At 45.4% G+C, this 23,406-nt stretch overlaps 1 protein-coding gene across 1 annotated transcript; it reads right to left on the bottom strand.

The window, feature by feature from the left end:
• Positions 1-4,417: 4,417 nt before the first annotated feature.
• LOC122760315 (protein FAM171B) lies at positions 4,418-23,400 on the bottom strand. The gene is made up of 8 exons (XM_044015405.1): positions 22,992-23,400; positions 21,825-22,058; positions 20,234-20,326; positions 17,132-17,290; positions 16,873-17,043; positions 15,722-15,838; positions 15,524-15,647; positions 4,418-7,663 (listed from the first exon to the last, which is right to left on the bottom strand). Exons 1-8 carry the CDS (start codon positions 23,197-23,199, stop codon positions 6,349-6,351), a joined length of 2,421 nt encoding a protein of 806 aa, XP_043871340.1. The 5' UTR covers positions 23,200-23,400; the 3' UTR covers positions 4,418-6,348.
• Between the last annotated feature and the right edge of the window lie 6 nt (positions 23,401-23,406).

Here is a 23,406-nt window from a genome sequence, read left to right as displayed (position 1 = left end):
GTGGGGTAACGATCCCTCGCCGTGTCACATTTACCGTCCACTGTGTCTTCATTAAAGTGTTTGATTGGTCGGTTCATGCACACTGTGTGTGTGTGTGTGTCTGCTTCTGTGTGTGTTTTCTGACTGCGGGTGCAGTTTATGATGTGTACTTTTTTTTTCTCTTCCTCGTCCAGGAGTCCCCGTCAGGACCCCAAGGCGTCCCTGTGCCTCCCTGCCAAAAACGTCTGCATCTCCTGGACCCCCCCCGAGGCAGGGGACAGCCAAATGTCACTTGGACCCTCTACAGAGTGGTGGTGAGAGGAGGACAGGAAGGAGGAGAGGAGGGGAATGAGAGGAAAATTAAAAAGGAGAAACAAGTAACAGACAAGTGGGTAAAGGAGCAGGAAAGTGAATCGAATTTGAAATATTTAAGAGCAAAATCACTACATGAGTAAGGGCTCAGCAAAATATCACGGTGAATGTGGGTGTTACTGAAGTAAAAGTACAAAATAATAGAAGGAAAACAAGGTGAAGTACTATTTTAACTCTTCCACTTAGTAAAAGTAAGTGCTTGCACTGAACATGCAGTTTTACATCCCACCACTGGGTGGCGTAATGCTCAACTTGCCACCTGTGCCACTTATCGACCCCTAAAGTCAAGAAGAACAGTTCTTGTGGTCTTGTCGACAGTGCCGCCCCCCAGCCTTTATGGGGCCCTAAACTGAATTTGATTGGGCCCCCCCCCCCCTTAACTATTATAGACGCAAATGTAACTCTATAAGTGACATTAATTGTGTTTTTCTACTCCACACACATAACTTAGATTAGATTAGATAATTCGATGTATGAATATCTAGATTTCTTTAATGTGTTCAAATGTTTTTTCTTTCTTTCCACAAACTATTCCACGTTGGACTCATTTGGTCACTTTTTGACGTTTACTCTTAGCAAGCTAAGCTAACTAAAGAAAATGTTTGTTTTCTGTTGCCAGTCTCGTCGTGTGTGTCCCTTTGCTGCTTGTCCTCGCAGGGAGGACAAGTGGAAGACGAGGCTAAGACAAAAAGGACATTGAGTCGGCGGCACAAGAAAAAAAAGATATAAAATCAGGAAACGGTAGGAGACGGCTGTGATTGTGTGATGATGGAGATGAAGACGAAAACACATCTTATTCTGGGGTCTCAGCTGCTGCGACCACACACACACACACACACACACACACTTGTGACCCTTCTGCTCTTCCTTAATTCCCAATGGACCTTGATGAACACGCAAACAATGTCTAAAGCTGCCCTGAGTGTCTTTGCTGCGCTGTGTGGAGGAGATAATAAAAATAAACACGAATGTACTCGGATTAAACGCGTGAAAAGAAGCCACAGCACGTCCTTCGTACTTTTGATTCCTGATCGGTGCAGCGGGAACCACTCTCTTGTTAATTAAGGGTCAAGTCCACACATACAAAAGATGTGATATAATGAAAGAAACCAACTTTTTATCCAGATCTAAGCACTAAGAGCTCTTTCTCGCAACACGGGAGTTAATAAAAATGTTTGTGTTTTATGTATTTAAAGTGTCCTCAGTCGCTGAAGTGTGTCTTTTTGAAAAACGCTGCATTACAGACAGGTAACGTAGAATTAGCAGCGAGAGGCGGGCGGGTGTGTAATTACACGAGTTGCCATCCGTTCACCGTGGGCTGTGTAATTCAAGCACATTAGAAAAGAATGAGCGTGCTTTAACGAGCGGCGAGCGGCTCCTAACAGCACCTACACTGCAATTACTGATGAGAGATAGGTGTGTGTGTCTGTGTGTGTCTGTGTGTAGTTAATGGTTGCGTGGATGCAGCAGCATCTAAATGTGTTCATTTCTAACGTTTTGTCCCGGTTCACCTCACTCAGTCACTGACATGCAGCAAACACACACACACACACACACAGATGAGGAAAAACACAGTAGCATGAATGTCTTTTTCAAGAATACTTTAGATAATGTCCAAAAATTCATTGTTTTCTTTCATTTCTTTAAGTCGTCCTCATTGTTTTAACTTCCCCCCCTTGTAAAGAAAAGCTGGCCAGATGACTTTAAGTCTATAATTATGATATTTGTAGAGATTGTCATTGGGGAAAATGTTATTTGATGCGCTCATATTATTGTTTTTCTCATACTCTAACCCAACACAGGTCAGCAATGCAACTACAAGCAGTGAAAATGAAGGAAATTTGACTTCTGTGTCTTTTAAATGATTATTTAACATATTATTTAATGGGAATTTATGAATCTTTTTTACATTTCTTTATATAGTGTGTCAGCCATTCATTAATAAAAACAAATAAATAATAAAAACAGGAGCATCCTCTTTATTAGCTATACGCTTAGCCCCCTCTTGTGGCTAAATGCTGCAACTACTCCACAGTTTATAAAATATACATTTGAAAAGAAGAGGTCATTTATGTTTAATGTGTTTTTTCTTTTCACTTTGCATTCGAAAGAGACCAAAAAAAAGAACTCTATTTAAAATGTTTTCATTCATTTTTTGACTGATTTTGGACGACTATGACTTTTTTGACTGTGTAAGAGCCAGTATGAGATAATTGATGGTTTCCTATTTAGTCTCGGACCGTTTCTCTATATCCATACTAGTGCAAACGTCATCAGCCTCAGTCCAAGTTCTGTTCCCATTCTCAAGTAAGCGAACAGCGAAGTGTTCTCGCTCCGCCCATTTTTACCAAGTACGCATCGGAGGTGACTTAAGCGTACTTGGCATGGCCATGTATCCCAGAATACATCGGCAGAACATAGCAGCAGATAATAGAAATATAAATCTGAAATAAATATTTCACCCAATTCATACAAGTGCCCGGGGGAGAGCAGCGTTACCTCGGCCTGTCCTGATGAAGTGATCCGCTGCTCAGACGCCGCTGTCATTAGATGGTCGGTGTGATCCATAGATTTGTTGTTGAAGTTTTATTTTGTTTGTTTTCACCTGACAGTTTGAAAGTTTGTTTATTATTAATGTTTTATTTATTGTAACTTTGAATTTTAGATCTATATTAAAGTCGCACTTGTCATTGTATCTGTATTTAAATATAATATGTACATATATATCTATACACACACACACACTACAATGCTGTAATATATCCAAATAAAAATAAAATATTTAAAATGTGAAAATAATAACCATGTATATGCATTTATTAAAAGTGTTTCATGTGTTCCTTCATCAACACTGTAGGTGGCGGTAATGAGGCTTAAGCACTTGGCGCCACCCGCCATTCAAACAGTAAAGCAAGGAAGTGCACTTCTGTTCCAATTAGAGAATCGTACTTGTGTACTCCCGTACTTGGCAAATATGTACTTCTCAAGTATATCCTCCCCAAGTACGCAAGTACATACTTGCGTACTTGAGTATTGAGAGAGCCGAAGTGGAGCTTTGTGCGAGGAGCGGCGCGTCAGCTGATCGTCCTTCGCTCACCTGCGGATTGGAGACGCCGGCAAAGGGACGACGGTGGCGCCGGTGAGGACGGACTCCGGCAACAGACATCGGTGGAGAGAAACATCGGCGAGCAGAGGCGCTGGTAAAGGGACGACGGTGGCGCCGGTGAGGACGGATTCCGGCAACAGACTTCGGTGGAGAGAAACATCGGGGAGGACGCGACAGAACTTGACGTGGCTACAGCTTCAACGATCTTCATTAATAGGTATGTGTAGCGCCAATCAATCATAATCATAATCATAATCGTAAGTCCAATGGGTTAGTCGCTGAAATGGAAAGACATTTGACTGTATTTTGGATAATCAGCTGCTGACTGTCGGACTTTAAATGGAGGAAGAATCGGCGAATGTTGACACTTCCTCGGTTGTCAGTGTGCCAGCTGCTGACACGAGGACAAGCCAATGAGTGGTCAAACTTTCTATTAAAGGGCTCGCTGACGAAATCCACACGCTTCAAACTGGTAGAAAAGCCACACTTTAAGGAAAACGTTACACATTTCAATGCAAAGTATAAAAAAAAAAACAGTGAACTGAATTGAACTGTGTGATGCAATAAGATGTATGCATGATACTTTAATGATTTAATGAAACCTGCTTCAAGGCTAAAATGTTTAGCAAGGATGTATTTACTAACAATGATGACAAATGGGTGAAATCTAACGAAAATCATGTGTCTGAAACTGAAAATAATAGTGTTGAACATGATGGCATTGATCCCAATGACATTGTTTCTAATGTAGGTAGATGTTCAAGTAAAAGTGTATCAAGTAACAGATAACGCAACAAGCCTCCATTGGTCATATTAGCAAGTGCTGAAACAAAACAGACTGCCACTAAAAACAATACTTAACTTAAGTAAAACAGACAAAAAATAACTTGATGTTAAGTGAAAGGGGCTCATCAAAGTCCTTTTACTACGAAACTACGGAAAAAGCTTCCACACGTGAACTGGTATAAAGTAGTTTTATTAAATGAGTGCACAAAAAGACTAATAACACTACATTTACATTGGAGGTAAACACAAGAAGGTAGAAAGAAACAAACCCAGATATTTGAGTGTCTGGAAAGGAGAGAAACACACGATAGAAACACATCAAAATCAATACAAACACATTCGGTGAGAATACGTAGAAATGGCGGCGGCAGTCGGGTTAGTTGGCTTTTCAAAAATGAAAAAAGTCTTGCTGCTGAAGTTGGAATAAACAATTGAATTGTTTAAAAAAAGGTGGTGTGAATGTGGCTACGGAATCAAGGCTTACATATGACAAAGTTAATTTACATTAGTACCACCAAGGAAGACTAAATATGCTATTTTGTTGCTGCAGACTTGTTTTAATTGTTAAATATTGCTAAAGGAAGCGTTTTGTCACCGTCATATCCCCCCGACTTTAATGCAAATGAGCAATGGTGTAATATTTTTGGTGTAATATTTACACACTGACTTAAAATGTTGAATATTTGAGTCAGACTCTACAGCTAAGAAGACCAGCAGCGTTGTATTTTACAGAATGGTGGTAAATGCTAATGCTAGCAGAATGTTTATATGGCAAAGCAAAACAATGTCCTCCTAACCATGTTAGCTAAAAGTACACAAGTACAAGACCAAACACATTTACAGCTAAGCTTCATGGTAATGTCATGACACTGAATGAATAAAATAAAAATAACATACCATCAAATAAATCAAAATATGCTGTATAGGACGTGAGCGTATTTAAATTCTTTTTTTAACTAGCATTCCTGTCCGTGCTGCTGAAGCATAATGTCATGTGGCATTATTTTTGAAATATGCTTTAAAAACCACAATTCTTCTTTCAGGTTATTATCTTATATCAAAATGCATCTCATAGTCAACCTGATCAGCAAGTAAATATCATTTTAACATCAGCATTTCAGGGAAAACTGGTGGTAAAAGCGAATCTACAAGGCACCGACTGCTGATGTGTCGTGTTTTCATGAAAAAACCATAGCACGGGAAAATGCTGAATTTTACAGATACCAGAGTTTTGTCGTGGTGAAAATGTGTTAGTTTCAAAGTAATTTGTTTTTAACGTCATTTTTATAGCATATCTTAATGTAATGCTCATGAAATTACAATTAGTAGGACAAACTCACATTTCCCCTACATTTCAAAAAAATAAACAATAAATGAACCATTCATTCATATGGCAATGGTAACAAACTGCAAATTATTTTGGTACACAAGCGCAGACATTTAATATCGTGCATTCTTAAAGAAATGAAAACCTTGAATATCAGGTGTAATAAAACGGCAGCTTAGCTTTACAGTGTACAACAGTGTTTTACTCCATCAGTGTCCAGAGCTTGGAGTCAATTCACAGGCAGTTGAAGCTAAATTATTCCACTAAAATCAGATTTATGTCACAAATTACAATCTTCTTCTTTTCTTTTGAAAGAGCTGTCAGGATGATGAAAACGACGTCAGCACGGCAAAGCAGGAAAACGTCTGTACCTTGTTTTGTTTCTAGCAGGCATTATGGTGAGGATAAGTGCACTACAGGCTGACCTGTATCTGTGTACATCCTGCAAACTGGGGACTTTGTGATGACGCGTTTACACGGACATGTCACTGTGAAGACTCTCGCTGGTGATCTCGAGATTTGGGATGGTGAGGAAAAACATGGTGCAGAAAATGAGTTCAACAAACGGCTACTGAAGCTCGAGCTTATGCATTCTTTGGCAAAGTTGCACAAACGTTGAACGAAAACAATGCCTACATAATTTGGCAAGACCAAATTTCCGCTGCTCAGCACTTCCGACGCCATGCGATGAGGATCGATATGGGTCGAACGGCTAACGGGAGACATTTAAAGGTAAATTACAATGCTTTTCTGGACGTACACGATCACAAACCACGCTCTAACTTTGCTTGGTCAGAGGTCTCCCCTCTCGGACGTGCCTGGCACTCCTCTTTTCAGTCTTACCCTTCTCCCTCACCTTCCTCAGGCGGCGCGGAGGCGGCGTACCTCTCGACTCGCTGTCCTCCTGTGCGCTGGACGTGTCCATCCCGTCTCGCTCCTCGGGAATATTGGGAATAGCTCCGCTGCTTCCGTCTAAAATGTTCCTCAGCGAAGGGTCCTCCGGCGTGCAGGTAGCGGTGGTGCCGCTCTCGCTGCTGCTCAGGTCCTGCTCCTCGCCGCATCTCCCCCCGCGGCTGTGGTGATGCAAGGCGGCCCTGACCGACGGCCTGTCGCGCTCCGTCTCGCGGATGCTCTGCTGAGGCTCGTTCATGTCCACCCCCGAGTCCAGGCTGGTGTCGTTGCTGCTCGGCGGGCGGTGGCGGCTTTGGAGTTCGATGATGGAATGGCGAACCTGTGCGGCCGGCTTCCCTTCCAAGGAGACAAACCAGGCCCTGGAGTGAGACGACGAGGACTTTCCCCGGGTCAGCTCGAGTAGCGTGCGCTCCGAAATCCCCTGCAGCTCGCCGGGCACGTGTCCGCCGCCGAAGGCCTCCACGCCAGCCGCCTCATTTAAAGTCCCGGGCACAGAGACGGAGGACTCCAGGAGGTTACTGTAGCGTCCCCACACACCAGGGTTTACACCTTGTCCTTGGGGAGGAGTCTCGAGAGGCTGCGGACCGTCTCGGTCGGTTTGCTGCGCGCCGCTTGCACCTTGGGAGTGGTGGTGAGGGACTTTGGGCAACGTCTGGGTGTAGCTGTCTTTACTTGCCGGCTCAGAGTGAGCCTCGTACTCCAACCCGTTGCGTGGGAAAGTGGCAGACTTGCAGCCTGACAATTGCTGCTCCTGAGCACTGAAAAGCTCCGGAGCCTGAATAATGGCCACTGGTTGGTTATAGATGTGAACCAGCTTATCTTGAAAGAAGCTGTCGGCGTTCACGTTGGCCCGGTTCCGCTCGGCCTCGTCACTGTTAACGTAGCGAGGCGGCGGCTGGAGGCCTTTGATGCGATCCGAAGAGATGTTCTCGTACAGAGGAGCCGCGGTGCGACTTCCCGGTTCTTCCACGTAGATGTTGTAGTTGGCTTTGTGCCTTGGCGTGGACAGCGGCTCGCACTGGACACTGCAGGAAGCGAGACTGTTTTCACCCGATTGGAACAACAAGCCCTCCTCCATGTGGGTGGACGTGGTTTGGTCTTTTTTCATAACTGTGAGTTTGGAAAAGCACTCTCTCCTCGTCCTCCTCCTCCTCCTCCCCCCGCGTTCCCGATGAGAACCACTGCAAGAAGGGGGAAATGGTATTGTACTGTAAGATCAGCAGCACTGACAAAATACGACAAAAATGACGTTTGGCACAGTAAAGCATTACATTACATGTCATACATGTCAGGCAGACGTTTTGATCCAAAGTGCATTCGACAAGAGCTAGAAGTAAGTAAGTAAGTGCTTCAAGTAAGCCAAACTATAAAGTGCGATGTACAAGTAAGTGCTATTAATTTTTTTGCAGTAGTCCAAGCGTGGGATGACTGAGAGCCTGGACCAGAACCTGTGCCGCCTTCTGGGTTAAAAGAGGACGTATCCTTCTGAAGTTGTGAGAGATTTGGGTCAGACAAGCGGAGATGTGTTCTGTTATGTGTGTTGTGGAGCTGACCAAGAGCACAGAGAGAAGAGGAGGGCCCTGGACAGAACCCCGAGGGACCCCAGTAGTTGGAGGACAGGGTTCCGACACAGATCCTCTCCAGGTTACTGTGTACGTTTGGTTTTGAAGATAGGACGAGAGCAGGGCAAGGGCAGAGCCCGAGACACGTAGTTCCCGAAGGGAGGAAGTAAGGATCTGGTGTTTAACTGTGTCAAACGCTGCAGAAAGGTCAGAGGAGAGTGAGGCAGCCCTGGCAGTGTGGAGTCGCTCAGTGACAGCGAGAAGTGCAGTTTCGGTCGAGTGACCTGCCTTAAAACCAGACTGATGAGGATCGAGAAGGTCGTTCCGGTGAAGGTAGGAAGAGAGTTGATTAAAGATGGCGCGCCCCACACTTAGGAAAGAGAAGGAAGAAGAGAGACAGGTCTGTAGTTATTCACTTCAGACGGGTCGAGGGTGGGGTTTTTTAAGGAGGGGGGGTCACTCTGGCCTCTTTTGAGAGAGTCGGGAAAGCAACCAGATGATACAGATGTGAGGTGAAAGGAAAAAGATCAGAAGCAAGGTGATGGGTGAAAGATGATCGAGAAGGAGACAAATTAGTGGTTGGTAGAGTGGTGAGATCAGGAGGTGGGGTTGAGACTACTTATTTTGTGAAGTAGTTGACAAAGTGAATTGGTAGGAGGGGGAGTGGAGAGGATTGAATTTTAGTCTAATAGAAAGATTGTTTGGTAGATGTAGGCAGTGAAGGTGGAGAGAAGTGAACGGTAGGAAAGCAGGTCGTCGGGGTGTTTTGATTTCCTCCATTTCCTTTCTGCTGCCCGTATCGTGGCTCTCCCAGCACGCACGCACGAGTCAGACAACCACGGGGCTGGGGAGGACGTACGAACCCGCCGTGAGGACAGAGGGAGTCAAGAGAGGAGGACAGAGTAGAGAGGAAGGTGTCTGTGGCAGAGTTAGGACGCATGAGGGAGGAGTAGTCAGCTGAAGGAGAGAGAGAGAGTGCAAACGTTGCGAGGGACAAGTGCAGTATGTGGTGAGATGAGGTCATCAGATCGGGAGAGTATGGGCTTCAATTTGTTCCAATAATATTTGTTTTGAGATCCACAAATAAAAGAAATCCCATTAGTAACTTGTATATTGATTTAAACAAATAATGACTTTTTCAAACTGAAAATTGCATCTGTGAATTGTGAATTGTGAATTGGCCACCATGAGGGGGCAGTGCTCTATCCAGTTCTTGTAATCCATCCATGCATTGTTACTTTAGCTAGATTGAAAAAAAAACACTGCCACCTGTTGATGAAGGGAGGCAATATTGAGACCAACATCTGTAACTGTGGAAAGAGAGGAATGCGTGTGCTAACATTTTCAGTTTTATAAATGTCATTATTAGCAGAAATCAATATACAAGTTACAAATGGGATTTTCTCAAAACCAGAGAGTCAGAGACATGAAGTCAAGTTATAGTGAGGTCGGAGGTGGAGCAGTTTCTGGTGAAAATGAGATCAAGATGGTTGCCAGCTTTGTGAGTCAGTGGAGAAGGAGCGAGCGAGCGAGTGAGAGAGAAAGACAGGAAAGTAAAAGAAGTAAATCGGATGACTTCTCTGACTGGATGTTGAAGTCGCCAAGAAGAACACGTGGTGGGCCATTTTTTGGGATGTTTGAAGGGAGGACATCTAGTTCATCCAAGAAGTTTCCTAATGGGCCCGGTGGACGGTAGATGACAAGAATGTTTAGTTTTACTGGACGAGAGAGCATGAAATTCAAACGATTGCGAAGAGAAGCGTGGCAGTGGGTAAAGAGCCGCAGGAGTGGACGTGTCGGACGGTGTTATCCAAGTCTCAGTGAGCGCAAGGAAGTCCAGGCATTGCTCTTTACTTGTAATGGATAAGTGAGGACAGATTACGGCAGTGCTGTGAGTGAATGTGAGGTATGTAATATCTACGAGAAGAAACATGAACAGGAATTTGCAGACGGACACTTGGCCTCATCGGCCTCCCCGTTAGACTCCTGTGACGACGACGGCGGACAAAGACGGCAACGCGGCTCTGCATGTCTCGCGTAGTAACGTAAGTGTCCACGTGGGGGAGGAGTTTGTGTCATCTGTCTCATTCTGCTTATCTTATTGTAACTTTTTCACATTGTCAAACCACAGAAGAGTATTAGGGCCATTGAAAGCTTTGCGTTTTTCCAAAAAAAGAAAAAACGGCATGAGAAAAGTCAAAATTTTGAATTTGTGAGATTTCAAAACTGCTAGTGGAATTGGGGGGGAAAAAAGAAAGGGTTTTGATTGTATTCTCACATTGTCTTCACAGGGAAAAGAAGACTCTTGATTCTGGAGAAAATGTCTGACGCGACGCTCACGCAGCTCTGCAGACGCGAGTGTCAAGATTACAATATTTTTTTCTTTGTGATTTCTAACTCAAAGAACCACGCTGACTCGTGCCGGATGAATGCGAGTAATGCAGAATCCACAGCAGCATGTTGAGTTCACTCAACGAAACTCGTAAATGTCAACATTTCTGAACCCGCGCCGCCTTCTGGGTTAGAAGAGGACGTATCTTTGATGTGACTGTTGCCTTTGACACCATCTGTCACACACACACACACCCCTCACCTGGTTTAAATGTCACCTCTGTGGTCGCACTCATTTCATTCAGTTGAAATCATTGTCATCTGATCCAGTCCCCGTCACCACCGGTGTGCCCCAAGGTTCTGTCCTGGGGCCCCTGCTCTTAATCATTTACCTTCTCCTCCTTGGCTAGGTCTTCCTTAAACACCACATTCACTTCCACTGCTATGCGGACGACACCCAGCTGTACCTGTCCACCAGACCCAACTCCTCTCCCACCTCGCTCTCTCACCTCAAGTGTCTCCTTGAAGTAGTCCTGGTTCACCTCAAAGTTGCTTAAATGAAACAGCAAAAAACCAGAATTCCTTGTACTTGGCACTAAATCCTGGAGGTCGTCTGTCTCTTGCAGGGTCGCCTGCTCTGCACGATCTGGATTCACTGGCTCTGGTAGGACGGTCAGTGCCTCCGGTGCCACTGGCGGCGCAGGATCCCTCCGGGAGTATCAACGACGCGTGACATCGGTGCTCCCGTCTGTCGCGTCACTGTCCCCTTCTCCTTTGTGTCCTTTATCCAGACAAAGTCGCCCGGTGTCAGTCTTGTGAGGCGCTGGGCTCTGCGTCTTTCGTTGAAGTTCCAGCTCAATCTCCGTCTCTTCCTCCGTTACTCGTCTCTGAGTTTGGTCACGTCAGTCCTGCCTGGGTCGAGAGATGACAGAGTGAGCTGCTGTCCCATTGACATTTTTATTTCTGGAGGAGGCCTTTAACTGGCCGGACGTTGTGTGTGCGAACTCATCGACGCATTCGGACGCATTCGGTTATCTGTCGTGACCTCGGACGGTATGCCGTGCCTGGCGAATATAGACTTGCAATGTTCCACTGTTGCTAACGGAGTTGTCGACGTGGGGTCGATTCTTTCTTTTGCACACGTGTCGTAGTCCTCGACCACTTTCTGAAGCTGTGTACACAGTCCCGGCCACCAGACAGATTGTTTGGGTCTTTCGCGACACTTGGCTACACCTCGATGTCCTGCGTTCAGTTTCCGAAGGACGTCCGTCTGTAGCAGCTTGGGAATAAGTAGCCTACAGCGTTTCGGTAGTAAGCCGTTCTCCACCGACGGCTCTCCCTCGAAACGCACGTACGGTAGATAAGCCCTGTCTGGCCAGCTGTCATTACAGTCCCTAACAGAAGTCTTGTCACTTATCCATTTAGTAGAAAAAATAGCTCATAACTTAACTTTGAATGATTCCATTGGTTTTAGAAATGACTCATATGAAAGCTAAAACCCTCCTATATCATGTTCAATATACTAAAATAAAGTTTTGTCGCCTACAGAGAGTAATGTGAACATTAAACAAAGAATTGATTTCAAATACAAAAATATGCTGCATAACATCAGTGACTTAAGTAGTGGTGCTGTGAGATCAATATTTAATATCTTGCATGACTTCCATGAGCTTGAAGGACTGCATTCATGTGGTTTGACAATGATTCATTCAATTTATTGATGAAGTCATCAGGAATAGCAAAGAAAGCAGTCTTACACGCCTCCCAGAGTTAATCAAGATATTTTGGTTTCGTCTTCCATGCGTCCTCTGTAATTCTACCCCAGACATGCTCAATGACGTTCATGTCTGGCGACTGGGCTGGCCAGTCCTGGAGCACCTTGATCTTCTTTGCCTTGAGGAGTTTTGACTTAGAGTAGGAAGTAGGCGATGGCGCACCATCCTGTTGTAAAGTTGTACCCCTTTTATGTTTGGGAATGTAAGAGGTAGCTAATACTACTTGATATTTTAGGCTATTGATATCGCCTTCCACCCTGCAAATCTCTCGCTCAACCCCATACTGGATGTAACCCCAGACCATGATTTTTCCAACACCAAATGTAACTGTTTTCTGGGTGAATCTGGGATCTATGCGGGCTCCAGTAGTTGTCCTGCAATATTTGCGGCGGATGTGATGTAATTGAACCGAAGATTCATCTGAGAAATCCACCTTCTGCCACTTTTCCAGTGTCCATCTTTTTAGCAGGCCGTGGGCCTTGACAAATGCCACGCGGTTTATTAATTGCCTTTTGTTTAGTGCTGGTTTCTGGGCACTGATTTGACCAGATAGGCCATTTCGAGACAGAATTCAACAAACTGTTGTGGTTGACACGGGGACTTGAGGTGACCAGCCTCGTGGAGCTCTGCCGCAGTGGAAAAGGGGCCGGCCTTGGATTTTCGAGCCAACAAACGCAGTTGTCTTGCAGGGTCTGCCGGACCTGGGCTTGTGAAAAACATCTCCAGTCTGTCACTGAGACACATTGAAGGTGTCAGCCACCTCAGTTTCTCAGGGTGAATCTTAGGCATGTTGTCAGAGGTCAAGTTGCAGTTGATGTGAAGTTCTGGTGTGACGGGGTTCTTTTTATACACACCCACTAATTGATTATTGATAGCAGGTGAGGCTGTAATCTAGGATTGGGTGCATCATATGACAAGGCGGCAAGACTTTAGTCGGTGGGCTTTACCAAGGTGTGAACGTTGGAATGCTTTTCAGGAGTTTCATTTGGCACAAAAATATGACTTCAAAAGCTGTTGGGATTAAAATTAGCCATGTCTTGTTAAAAAAAAAATAATTAGACATATATTTGAGGGGCACTTGAGGTCAGGGACTGTACAGTGCCTTTTCACTTGGCGTTCCCTTATTTCATGTGTTCTCTTTTCAGTAGCCGGGAGGGTCGACGCGATCACGTCGACTTCCTCTTCTCGCTCCGGCCGCCCCTCGACTGCACGTCTGCCGCGGCCAAGTTGTTGCTGGCCACATGAGGGACGGAGTAGCGGAAAGCCATCAGTGTCATCCGGAATCTCTGAACGCGTGGCGCGAGGTCATCCGGATTCTTGGAGCCCAGTAACGGAACCAGAGGCTTGTGGACCTTTATCGGGCGGAACACGCTGCCCACTGGGAAGTCTGAGAAATGGTTGCATGCCCATGCGATTGTACCTTTTGTCAGTGTGTGCGAGTGCTTTTGAGTTATATGCGACTGGCTCGAGGTGGCACTCCTGTCTCTGGAGCGGCACAGCTCCCAGTCGAAATGACGACCGTCTCTGCTTTTGTGTTATAGAGCGCCAGCCCTGGCGGTGAGCTCAGCTCTCCTTTGAAGCAGGTGAATGGTCTTTGCTGAGGCGGTTAAAGCAAAACCTTGCAAAGCCTCATCATTGTTTGGCTTTGGTATGGTGAGTGTTTCAGTGCACGAATATGTGGGTTGTTCAACCCTTGAGATGTCCCCCACGTCTTCCATGTGCATGATTTTTTTTTTTTTAACAGTGGGATTTCTTGCGGGCCTGATATGGAGAATGGTTTGGCATGTGCTTCAAGCTCTATGCTATATTCTCCCTCCATCCTGCCTAGCCCTTTGAATCTCTTGACTGAGTCCAGTGGTAATGAGCGTTCCTACGGTCGCCGTGAACCTTCCTGTCACTGCGACGGGCGTCTGATCAGGATCATGCGGCACTTTATGTGCTCTCTCTAGCTTTGGAAAGTGCCCCTTCTGAAATACATGTTCCGAAAGCACCGTTGTGTCAGCCCCTGTATGTATGTATGTATGTATGTATGTATGTATGTATGTATGTATGTATGTATGTATGTATGTTGAATACCGCTGTGTTGTCATTCACTTTAAGGTCGATTAGCCAGGGTTCATTATCACACAGTTGACTGTGCTGAAGAAAGCCACGCCCCCTCCAATCTGGCTCTGCTGTGTTGAGTTCACAGAGAGCAGCGACCCTGTATTTGTGTAGCTGGCCACTGATGTTTGCTTTGTGTTGGAGTTACCTGGCTGTGTGTGATAGGTGTTTTAGTCATTTCTTGTCACCTGCATTTTCTGCTGTCTTTGTTTGAACACTGTCCACGCATCAGTGCTACCTCCAGTGTCAGGTCTGTGTCCATCTGAATTGGTTCCAACAGCCTTCAATCAGTCTGTCTTGGACCATTTCATTGTGTTTGTGTTGTCTGTGGTTGAATTAGGCTCGCTCAAGAAGAACATTTGTCCTCGGCAAGAAACGTACCTCTGGGTTCTCTTTGAGAAGTCCCCCATAGTATAGACGGAGGCGTTCACCTGGTTGTCATTGTGGTTTAGAAATGTGGAATCTGTCAGAGTTGAATTTGTCTTGTGCTTGTCGGCCGGGAATGTCAGTTCAACACTAGTCATGTGGGCTTTGCTAGCCAGCTATGCTAGCAAAGCTATGTTAAATGTATTTGAGTTCTCTGTAGTGAATCCAGCTAAACATGTGTTACGTTTAATTGACTTGAGTAAAGAATGTGTACGGAAGTATGGAGAGGGACTTCCAGCATGTACTCTTGAAGTGTCACTTTATTAACATGCCTTGTTTAGTCACTCACCACATGACAGGCCTCGGAAGTCGTTAACATTTCCACTCCACACTTGTAAGGCCAACTGTGAAGTCACTCACCTGTTTTTGAGAGACACGTACTAGCACTGGAGATGACAATGACTGAAATGTCTAGTAGAACGAGGAGCTGTTGTGTGGTGAGAGTGAAGGAGAGAGGGAGAGAGTGAGAGGGGTGTCCCTCTGGCCCTCTCCAGCCCGACTCCCACATGACTCCTCTGTCTTTGTCCTGTCTTCGTCCGCCGCTTCGGCTGCCGCCTCTGGGCCTGCCCTTCTCCTTATACTCACCTCGTCGGGGCTGCTTGCTTGCACCTGGCTTGGCCACGCCCCCTCCCCTGGCCAATTCCACTCCACACCTGCGACTGCTCAGCACTCAACCCTACCTACACACTGCAGGCTAAAGTCACACCCTCCTCCACAGTCACAGTCACCTACTCGAGTGACACTTGGGACACACCCGCACAGTCCTAAATGCACCTCGGCCACGCGGACCAGGCCTGCGCTGTCTACCGAGCGTTTCAATAATGAACACTTTTCAACGGCTCACCCGCAGTGACACAGCAGCACGGACAGGCACCCGACGACCACCACCAGCGTTCCTCCCAGGACTCCTATGAGCGGGTACGTGTGGTACGCCAGGAAATCCGTTGCGCTTCCGCGTCCCGGGTAATCTACGCGGGCAAATGAGGACAACATGAAGCCAGTCTAGTGCGGTTATGCAAACTGCATTTGCAGAACATCTTACCATTGAAAGGGGGCAACGGCGCAGCGATCCAGAAGCCCAGATGGGAAGCGGTGTACGTCCAGACCAGTTCATCGCCCACATTTCTCACTACTCCGAGGCCCTGGTTCTCCCAGGCGCCTGACATGGAATTTCACAAATTCAACATTGTCAAATTCTTCACATTACAGCAACTATTAGGTCACACCGGCACAGTGGGGAACCGCGGGACCTTCGACATTACATTACATTCATTCAATTCGGGACCAAAACATATGACTATTAAATAAATTGCAACAGTCTATCTCTCTTTCCTTTACTTTTGCGCTATTAAGTGTTAAGGCAGACGGAACAATTATGTACATATTTTTGGGTTCCGCCCGACCCTTGATTGGCACTTCTACAGATCGAATTCAGAGCAAGGAACAACATTTAGCCCCTCGTGGATGTCACCTCACGAGGTTTGGCCAAGTTCGTTTGTGGACTTTCCATTTTATTGTTTGATTATTTCACAATGCTATGTTTCAATACGTATTCTGTTGTGTTCGTTTTTTTTGGGACCACTTCTCACGAGTTGCCAAGATCGTAAGGAATAAACCCCGGAACTACATTGTGTCTAAGCTAAATCCTTGAGGGTGCTACATACATATCCAATCGCACTTTGATTTCAAGTGGCTGGCCTAAAAACAAAACATCCCATGCCTTCGGCAACTCCCGACAGCGCAGGTCTAACTGCAGACCGCAGAAAACCGCCCCAAGAGTGCTGACAGAGCGCTGTGTTATGGCTACCTTGAACTTCTACGAAATGCAAGTCCAACTCCACAAGTCACATAAAAGCGAAAGGAGATGCAACGGACAGTCAAGTACTAACTTGGGGGTTTCCAGATTGCCTGGTTTGGGCCAGGTTTGCGCCGAGTATGTTATGTATGTATATTTCATTTCTACCATGCACCCATAATGGTCTCCACTTTTATCACGTTAACGTTGGGAATGTCATTGACGTTATGGTCCATTTGTTTACGTCCTTGTCGTCGTTCATTAAACAATTGCAGTCGTCTAACGCTTTCCGTTCGCCGTTCATTTTTTCTCTCGCCGATGACGGCTGAGGTGAAGGCCCGGCTGTAGTGCTCGCGGTTCGCCGCTGTACTGATGTCACGTGTGAAGTTTGGTCCTACCGGTGTTGGGGTTGAAGGCCCAGGCTGGTACGGTATCGGAGGCGCGTAGGTGGGTGTCGCGTCCCAGAGGAAGGCTGATTTGAATGGGACCTCGCACCCGCAGCTCCTCGTCACCCGAGTACAGCAGGACGCACGCGGCGGCCACCGCCTTCAGCTCCACGCTCCTGAAAGCTGCCGGTGTAAAAGAAACATGCCGACTCTCTGAAGAAATAAAGACGTCTGACAGTCGGGACTACGAGCCGTCTGCTTTAACCCTCACCTGATTTGTTGCTGACGATTCCTTGAGTGCAGTTGGCACAGTCTTTCGCTAGATGGTGCCGCGGCACAGTCAGGTATGCCGTCACTGAGGAGATGTTGCTCTTCTCCGAAATGGCGAGAAGGTTCTTGGGGAATTTGACCTTCGGCTGCAATGAACTGTCTGTGAAAACAAACGGGAATCTGAACTCTTGTTTTGGCAATCGCTTTAACATCTAGTTTCCTCCATGTGGCAACTAAATATAATAAACTGACATCACGTTCCGGTGAAGACGACCTGACACTAGCAACCGTCATCCCTCCGGGAAACGTTGATTTACGTTAGAAAAGTAAGACGTAACAAGCTCATCTTCTCACGTAGTTACATTAGAGTGATTTTTTCACTCACTTCCTTCTGGAGGAACCCAGACGACAACAGCTATTTATTTCACTGATTTTCTCATTCGCTTGGATCACAATGACAATTCTCACAACTATTAGTTACTTTCGTACTACTCTCTGCTGTTTTACAACATTAGCATTTGCTTATGACGTGTCGGTCAAAATGAACTACACTCACGGATGCGTAGATGAATAGTCGTTCCCAATAAAACTAATAGCCTTCATTTCGTGGCTTGAGTCATTACATACTTCATTGTTCGACTAGTTCTCCAATTCTGTCGGCCTCCACGATGGCCCCGCTAGCGGCCGTGGACGCAGCGTGTGACGACATCGCGGCAGAGGGTGGATTCGCCACTCCGGTAGATACTTTCCTTGCCGCAGTAGATGACAACATGTGGCCAGACAGACGGGAACGTCTGGATGTGCCAGAATGATTCGCCCATGGTCTGTTACGATACGTACTGTTAGATTATTCACATTTGTGCACAGCTCTTCCAAAACGGTGTTTCTTATGTCTTTTTCTTTTACACAATGCTGGAGGATCACAAAGAGCATATACGGTAAAAATGGGAAACGGACGTGTTCAGTGTCCTGTACTATACGAGTAGTGTGTCCCCGAGTTCTGACCTTTTCTTTGTATTGGAAAACACTGACAGAATAAACAGTCATAATGACAACTTGACAAAGCCATTTGACTATCTTGTTCTAAACAATGGTGTCAACACTTCATTGACATGAATACTTGCTTTTGAGGAATGGACTATCCATTTTGAGCAAGTCACGTGCTTTTGCAGGTTATCCACCACGTTTTGCAGGTTGCACTAATTGTTTGGACAAATACACCAACTGCTGTGCAAATGTTAATAGTGATGTGAGAAACACACCAAAGTGACTGAGAAGAACTGGAATATAAGGTCCGTGGTTTGAATCTATAGAGCGCCAAAAACCGAAACGCCATTTTGGCAGGAAAACGGAGAGACGGCAGAGTTGACTCAAAACTAGCATTGATAATACTTCATAACTATCATGTGTTATTTATTTTACTTTCTTCTATTTGCATTGTCTACTTGATCGTTACAATAGGATTAAGGGAATGTTTATCACAGTTGCAGATGACTACAGGTCTGGAATAATGTCCACTCTGGCCATACACATTGAAAAGCACCAGGTCAGTTACAGTACCTGTCATAAGTATTCACCCCCTTGGATGTTTGACCCTTTTATTGCTTTCATAAATCAATCACGGTCAATACAATTTGGCTTTTTTCACACACACATTGATTGGGAAAAACTCTTCAATGTCAAAGTCTAAACAGATTTCAAAACAAAAATATATACAGAAATAGAATTGTTTGCATAATTATTCACTCCCTTTTTAATTTCATGGTCTACATCAATAGACGTACATCCATTTGGTGCCAATAGTCTCACAATTAGTGAAATGAAGATCACCCGAGTGGGTGCGTCTCAACTGACTGAGGTATAAAACACCCGCGTCTGAAGGGTCCACAGACCGGTCGATCAGTATTCCTGGCTACCGTTACACCGCGAAGACGGAACAACGCTCCAAGCGACTCGGGGAAAGGGTTATTGAAAAGTACTATTCAGGGGATGGATACCAAAAAAAATTCCTACGCGTTAAACGTCCCCCGGAGTCCGGTGAAATCAATCGTCAAGAAGTGGAGGGAATATGGCACGTGTGCGCATCGGCCTAGATCGGGCCGCCCTCTGAAAACAGAGTGACCGTTGAAGTGGGAGACTAGTGAGAGAAGCCACCGAGACCCCTACGACTACTCTGAAGGAGTTACAAGCTTCGGCCGCTGACATGGGAGAGACTGTGCAGATAGCGACTGCTGCCCGGGTTCTTCACCGGTCAAACATCTCGACTACAGTTCGCCAAAAGGCATGCGGGAGACACGCCTTTGGTCGAGTGGAACGAGATTCTTTGGTCTGATGAGACCCCCATCAGACGAGACGTTATGTTTGGCGGAAACCTAACGCTGCGCTGCGCGACACCAAAAACATGCCGTGGGGATGTTTCTCAGCAGCCGGCCCCGGAAGGCTTGTGGAGATAGAGGGCAGAACGAATCCTGCGAAATACACCGAAATCCCGGAGGACAATCTCATTCGGTCTGCGAGACAACTACGGCTTGGGAGAAGATTTCTTTTCCGGCAAGACAGTGATCCAAAGCGGAATGGTTGAAAAAGAACCAGGGAAATGTTCTCGAGTGGCCGAGGCAAAGCCCAGACCTCGATCCTATAGAGAATTTGTGGCTGGACTTGAAAAGGGCTGTTCGTGCCCGATACCCGCGCAACCTGACAGAGCTTGAGCGGCAACGGAGCGAAAATTGCAGTGTGCAGATGGACAACACTGATCGAGACTTATCCACACAGGCTCAGAGCTGCGTCTACTAAATACTGACTTCAAGGGGGTGAATATTATGCAACAATTACTTTTTCTTAGCATTACTTTAGAGAAATCTGTTTTCACTTTGACATTAAAGAGTTTTCTCCAATCTATTTTGGTGTGAAAAACAGCCACATTTTATTGACCATGAGTGATTGATGAAAGCAATAAAAGGGTCAAACATCCAAGGGGGTGAATACTTATGATAGGCACTGTATATTCAGTCTATCAATTTCAAAGTGCGCAGTGAACTCTGACGGCGTCCAACATGGCATCCTCGACAGTGTTTGTGTATGAATGTAAACGGTGCATTCTTACCCGGGAGCTTCCTGGTGATGAACACCGAGTCGTCAAACAGCCACACGTTGCCCTGACTGTGAGGGAGCAGCAGCAACGTCACCGCGGAGAAAACTGCGGCGACGAGAAGAAGCAGACGTGAGAAAACAAACACAAGTGCTGCACAAGTGCTTTTTTTTTACTGCTTAGATATGAGAACGTTTCTCACTAAAAACTACAACTTAAACTCCAATATGCTGTTTAATATTTTATCATCCGGTGCAATAAGTAGTGTCTCTGTAGTTGGATGTGTCATTTGATCATCAGATGTCTCATTTTATATGGAGATGACGGTTGTTTATGTTGTAGGACTACACTTTAACCAGCAGATGGCAGCACTGCCGCAAACCTCTTTTTAGGGTTCAGTGGCACAAAAGGGAGGCTCCTCTTTTCACTGAAAAACAAAACACGTCTGAGCAGCGGCCCTTTTTTTTTGTTTGTTTTTTTTTTTGGCCCAGCCTGTGCAATAAAACACCACATCTCTGTGGAGGATGTGTGGGCATCATCTGTGATGCTCAACCACCCCCCCACCTTTCCCTTTCCTTTTTTTAATGCTCAACATGAGATCGGGGGTTGCTAAAGAGACACCCCCTGCATGTGATTCAGAGCAGGACAAAGACAGTTTGCAGAGGCAGCGATATTTTTCACCTTGACTCTTCGGGAAAAACACACGCTGCTGCTTTTAGACGCAATCAATGTAATAAAAACGACTGCAGGCCTCTGGGTTGGGTTACATTTGAGCGCACGCTTGCAACATAGCATAGTCCGCTATGAGCAAACCTGACTGACGTGTTTGGTGTTTTGCAGGCAGATGCATTAATATGTAATGACTATGAATAATTTAATTGTATGTGTGTGTGTGTATATATATTAGCTGCAATAACTGTCAATTAGTGCTCACAAATGGCTTCAGGCTTTCACTGCTTCATCATAATCTGACTCCATTTTTACTGCCAAGTATGTGTCGACATACAAGGAATTTTATTGAGAGAAATAAAGGATTAATTACATTGAGGAGAAATCTGTACAATAATTAGCTAAATAATGTATATTTCTGTATGCATACATTGGAATTACACCGTTAAAGTCATATGTCAATGTCACGACACACTGGTTTTCTATCATCTTAGACCAGGGGCCTTCCATCGTATCGCAGGTATTTGTGGCAATATTTCACAGAATTCTAAAATCTAAATAAAAGCGTTTTCAAACAGAACAATGTATAGGTCACAATAAAAAAAAGTAGAAAATACTTTATTATAAATACATTACACATTTGCTTCCTTTCACAGTTGGACTACATCCAAATTACTTTGTTTTCTTTGTTTTCTTTGTTTTCTTCATTCTGCTCTAATTATGCCTGTGGTTCATATTTTTACACCAGTCTTTAGTTTAGTTTAGTTTGAAAACTCCCACACAGAGTTTTAGTCTGGATGGAATTTTGATGGAAACGATGACACGGTTACCTGCATTGACTTCCTAACTGGAACAAAAGGCTCATGTCATGACCAAACGCCATTATCACAATCAAAATGCAGTCAAATGGATGTAACCTTGCTTGGATTTCACTCACTTGGCCGTTTGGTGGCGCTCCAGGGCAGCGGACTGGGCACGTAGCCTTCCATGTTGCCCAGCAGGGTCAGACTGAGGCCCGGACTGTACGCCACCCAGAGCAGAACCTCGCCTTTGGACCCCGTTCGGACCGAACTCCTGAGTGTGTGGTTCATGTAAACGTCCACCGACGCGCCCGGCAGCGGCTGACGGGTCACCAGATCCCTCACCAGGACTTTCAGAACAAAGTGGGAATCTGGGGAGAAGATTTAATAGTCATCTGTTAATCTTTTCAGACATTCTGTATATGTGTGTGTGTGTGTGTGTGTGAGAGAGAGCTCCATCTGTTTGCAGACCACTTCTCTCACCATGAAAAAGTGATGAGGCAAGCAGTGGCTGAAAATAACCCAGTCACAGCACAGGGACAGGAATATACTAACCCCAACCCAGAAAAACAGATAAGACAGAAGCAGCCAAGAGTTTTAGGTTATATATAGATTATGGTATGTAAACCTATCATAATAAACTGGTGCAACACAAGTCCAAACCTTTGTTTTTCATTTTCAGTATAACAAAGATTTGTTAGATCTATCTTGCCTTATCTGTTTTTTGGGTTAGGGTTATTTATATACATAAAGTTATCGATCTGTGGAAATACAGCATTGTTCGAAAATCCATTTCAGCCACATATATATAATAATAAGTCATTATAATTATGATATTGCATCACATTATTAAGAGATAAGATGTCAGAATTATGATAAAGTCAGTCATAACTATTAGACAGTATCACATTACTAAGTCATAATTATGAAAAAAGTATCACGCTATTATGAGCAAACACATCATGACTCAAGCAGATTATGATTCATAAAAATGTTTCCCCTCATGTTTGCGTGTTTAACATGTGTTTTCGTTGCTTTCTGTTCCTAAAACCACAATCGAGTGTCACCGATTGTTGTGTTTAAATGTCTTGTTTTATTATTATTTAGCGTGATAAGGACTAGTTTGACGTTAAAATGCACATCACTGCTGATTCAAACATGACTGTGTTTTCTCTCTCGGTCTGTCCGTGTGTGCGTGCGTGTGTGTGTGTGTGTTGCAGTTGTTTCTCCATTCACTCTGTAATAAGGAAAGGAAACGCTCACACACACACACACACACACACACACACGGCTATGACTCTTACCTTCTATCAAAGCCGACGCGCTGGGGAATCGTCCCGGGAAGGTCGGTTCCGTGACCGCCGCGAGGACTCCATTGTCCCCGGGCGCAGAGGAGGGCAGGCCGCCGCCCTCCGCCGCCCTCACTGCCTCATCCAGGCAGGAGATCAGAAGCAGCGACGACAGGAGAAGGAGCAGCGGCGGCGGCAGGCAGCAGCGTTCAGTAGCGGCCATGACGACAGGAAACTCACAGACATAACGAACCACGAGGACCGACCTCGGGACGACAACAACATCCACGAGTGCTTGTTTGTTTCTCTGATTGTTTGTTTGTTTGTTTGTGTCCTCACGAAGGCCTCGTCCTTTTCACCGCGTCTTCAGGAAAAGAAAGGATGCGCTGGTGCTGATGCTGCGTGGGGCGTGTGGCCGAAGATCGTCTCT

The sequence above is a fragment of the Solea senegalensis genome, linkage group LG2 (assembly GCF_019176455.1).
Source record: "Solea senegalensis isolate Sse05_10M linkage group LG2, IFAPA_SoseM_1, whole genome shotgun sequence".
NCBI lineage: Eukaryota > Metazoa > Chordata > Actinopteri > Pleuronectiformes > Soleidae > Solea > Solea senegalensis.
This window is presented reverse-complemented; position numbering and strand designations above follow the sequence as displayed.

Coding starts and splice junctions, on each gene's coding strand:
- LOC122760315 (XM_044015405.1), bottom strand. CDS start 23,199: ATGGCCGCTACTGAACGCTGCTGCCTGCCGCCGCCGCTGCTCCTTCTC. Junction 22,059..22,991: donor CGCGTCGGCTTTGATAGAAG/GTAAGAGTCATA, acceptor TCTTCTCCCCAG/ATTCCCACTTTGTTCTGAAA. Junction 7,664..15,523: donor GTGCTGCTGTGTCACTGCGG/GTGAGCCGTTGA, acceptor CCCTTCTTGCAG/TGGTTCTCATCGGGAACGCG.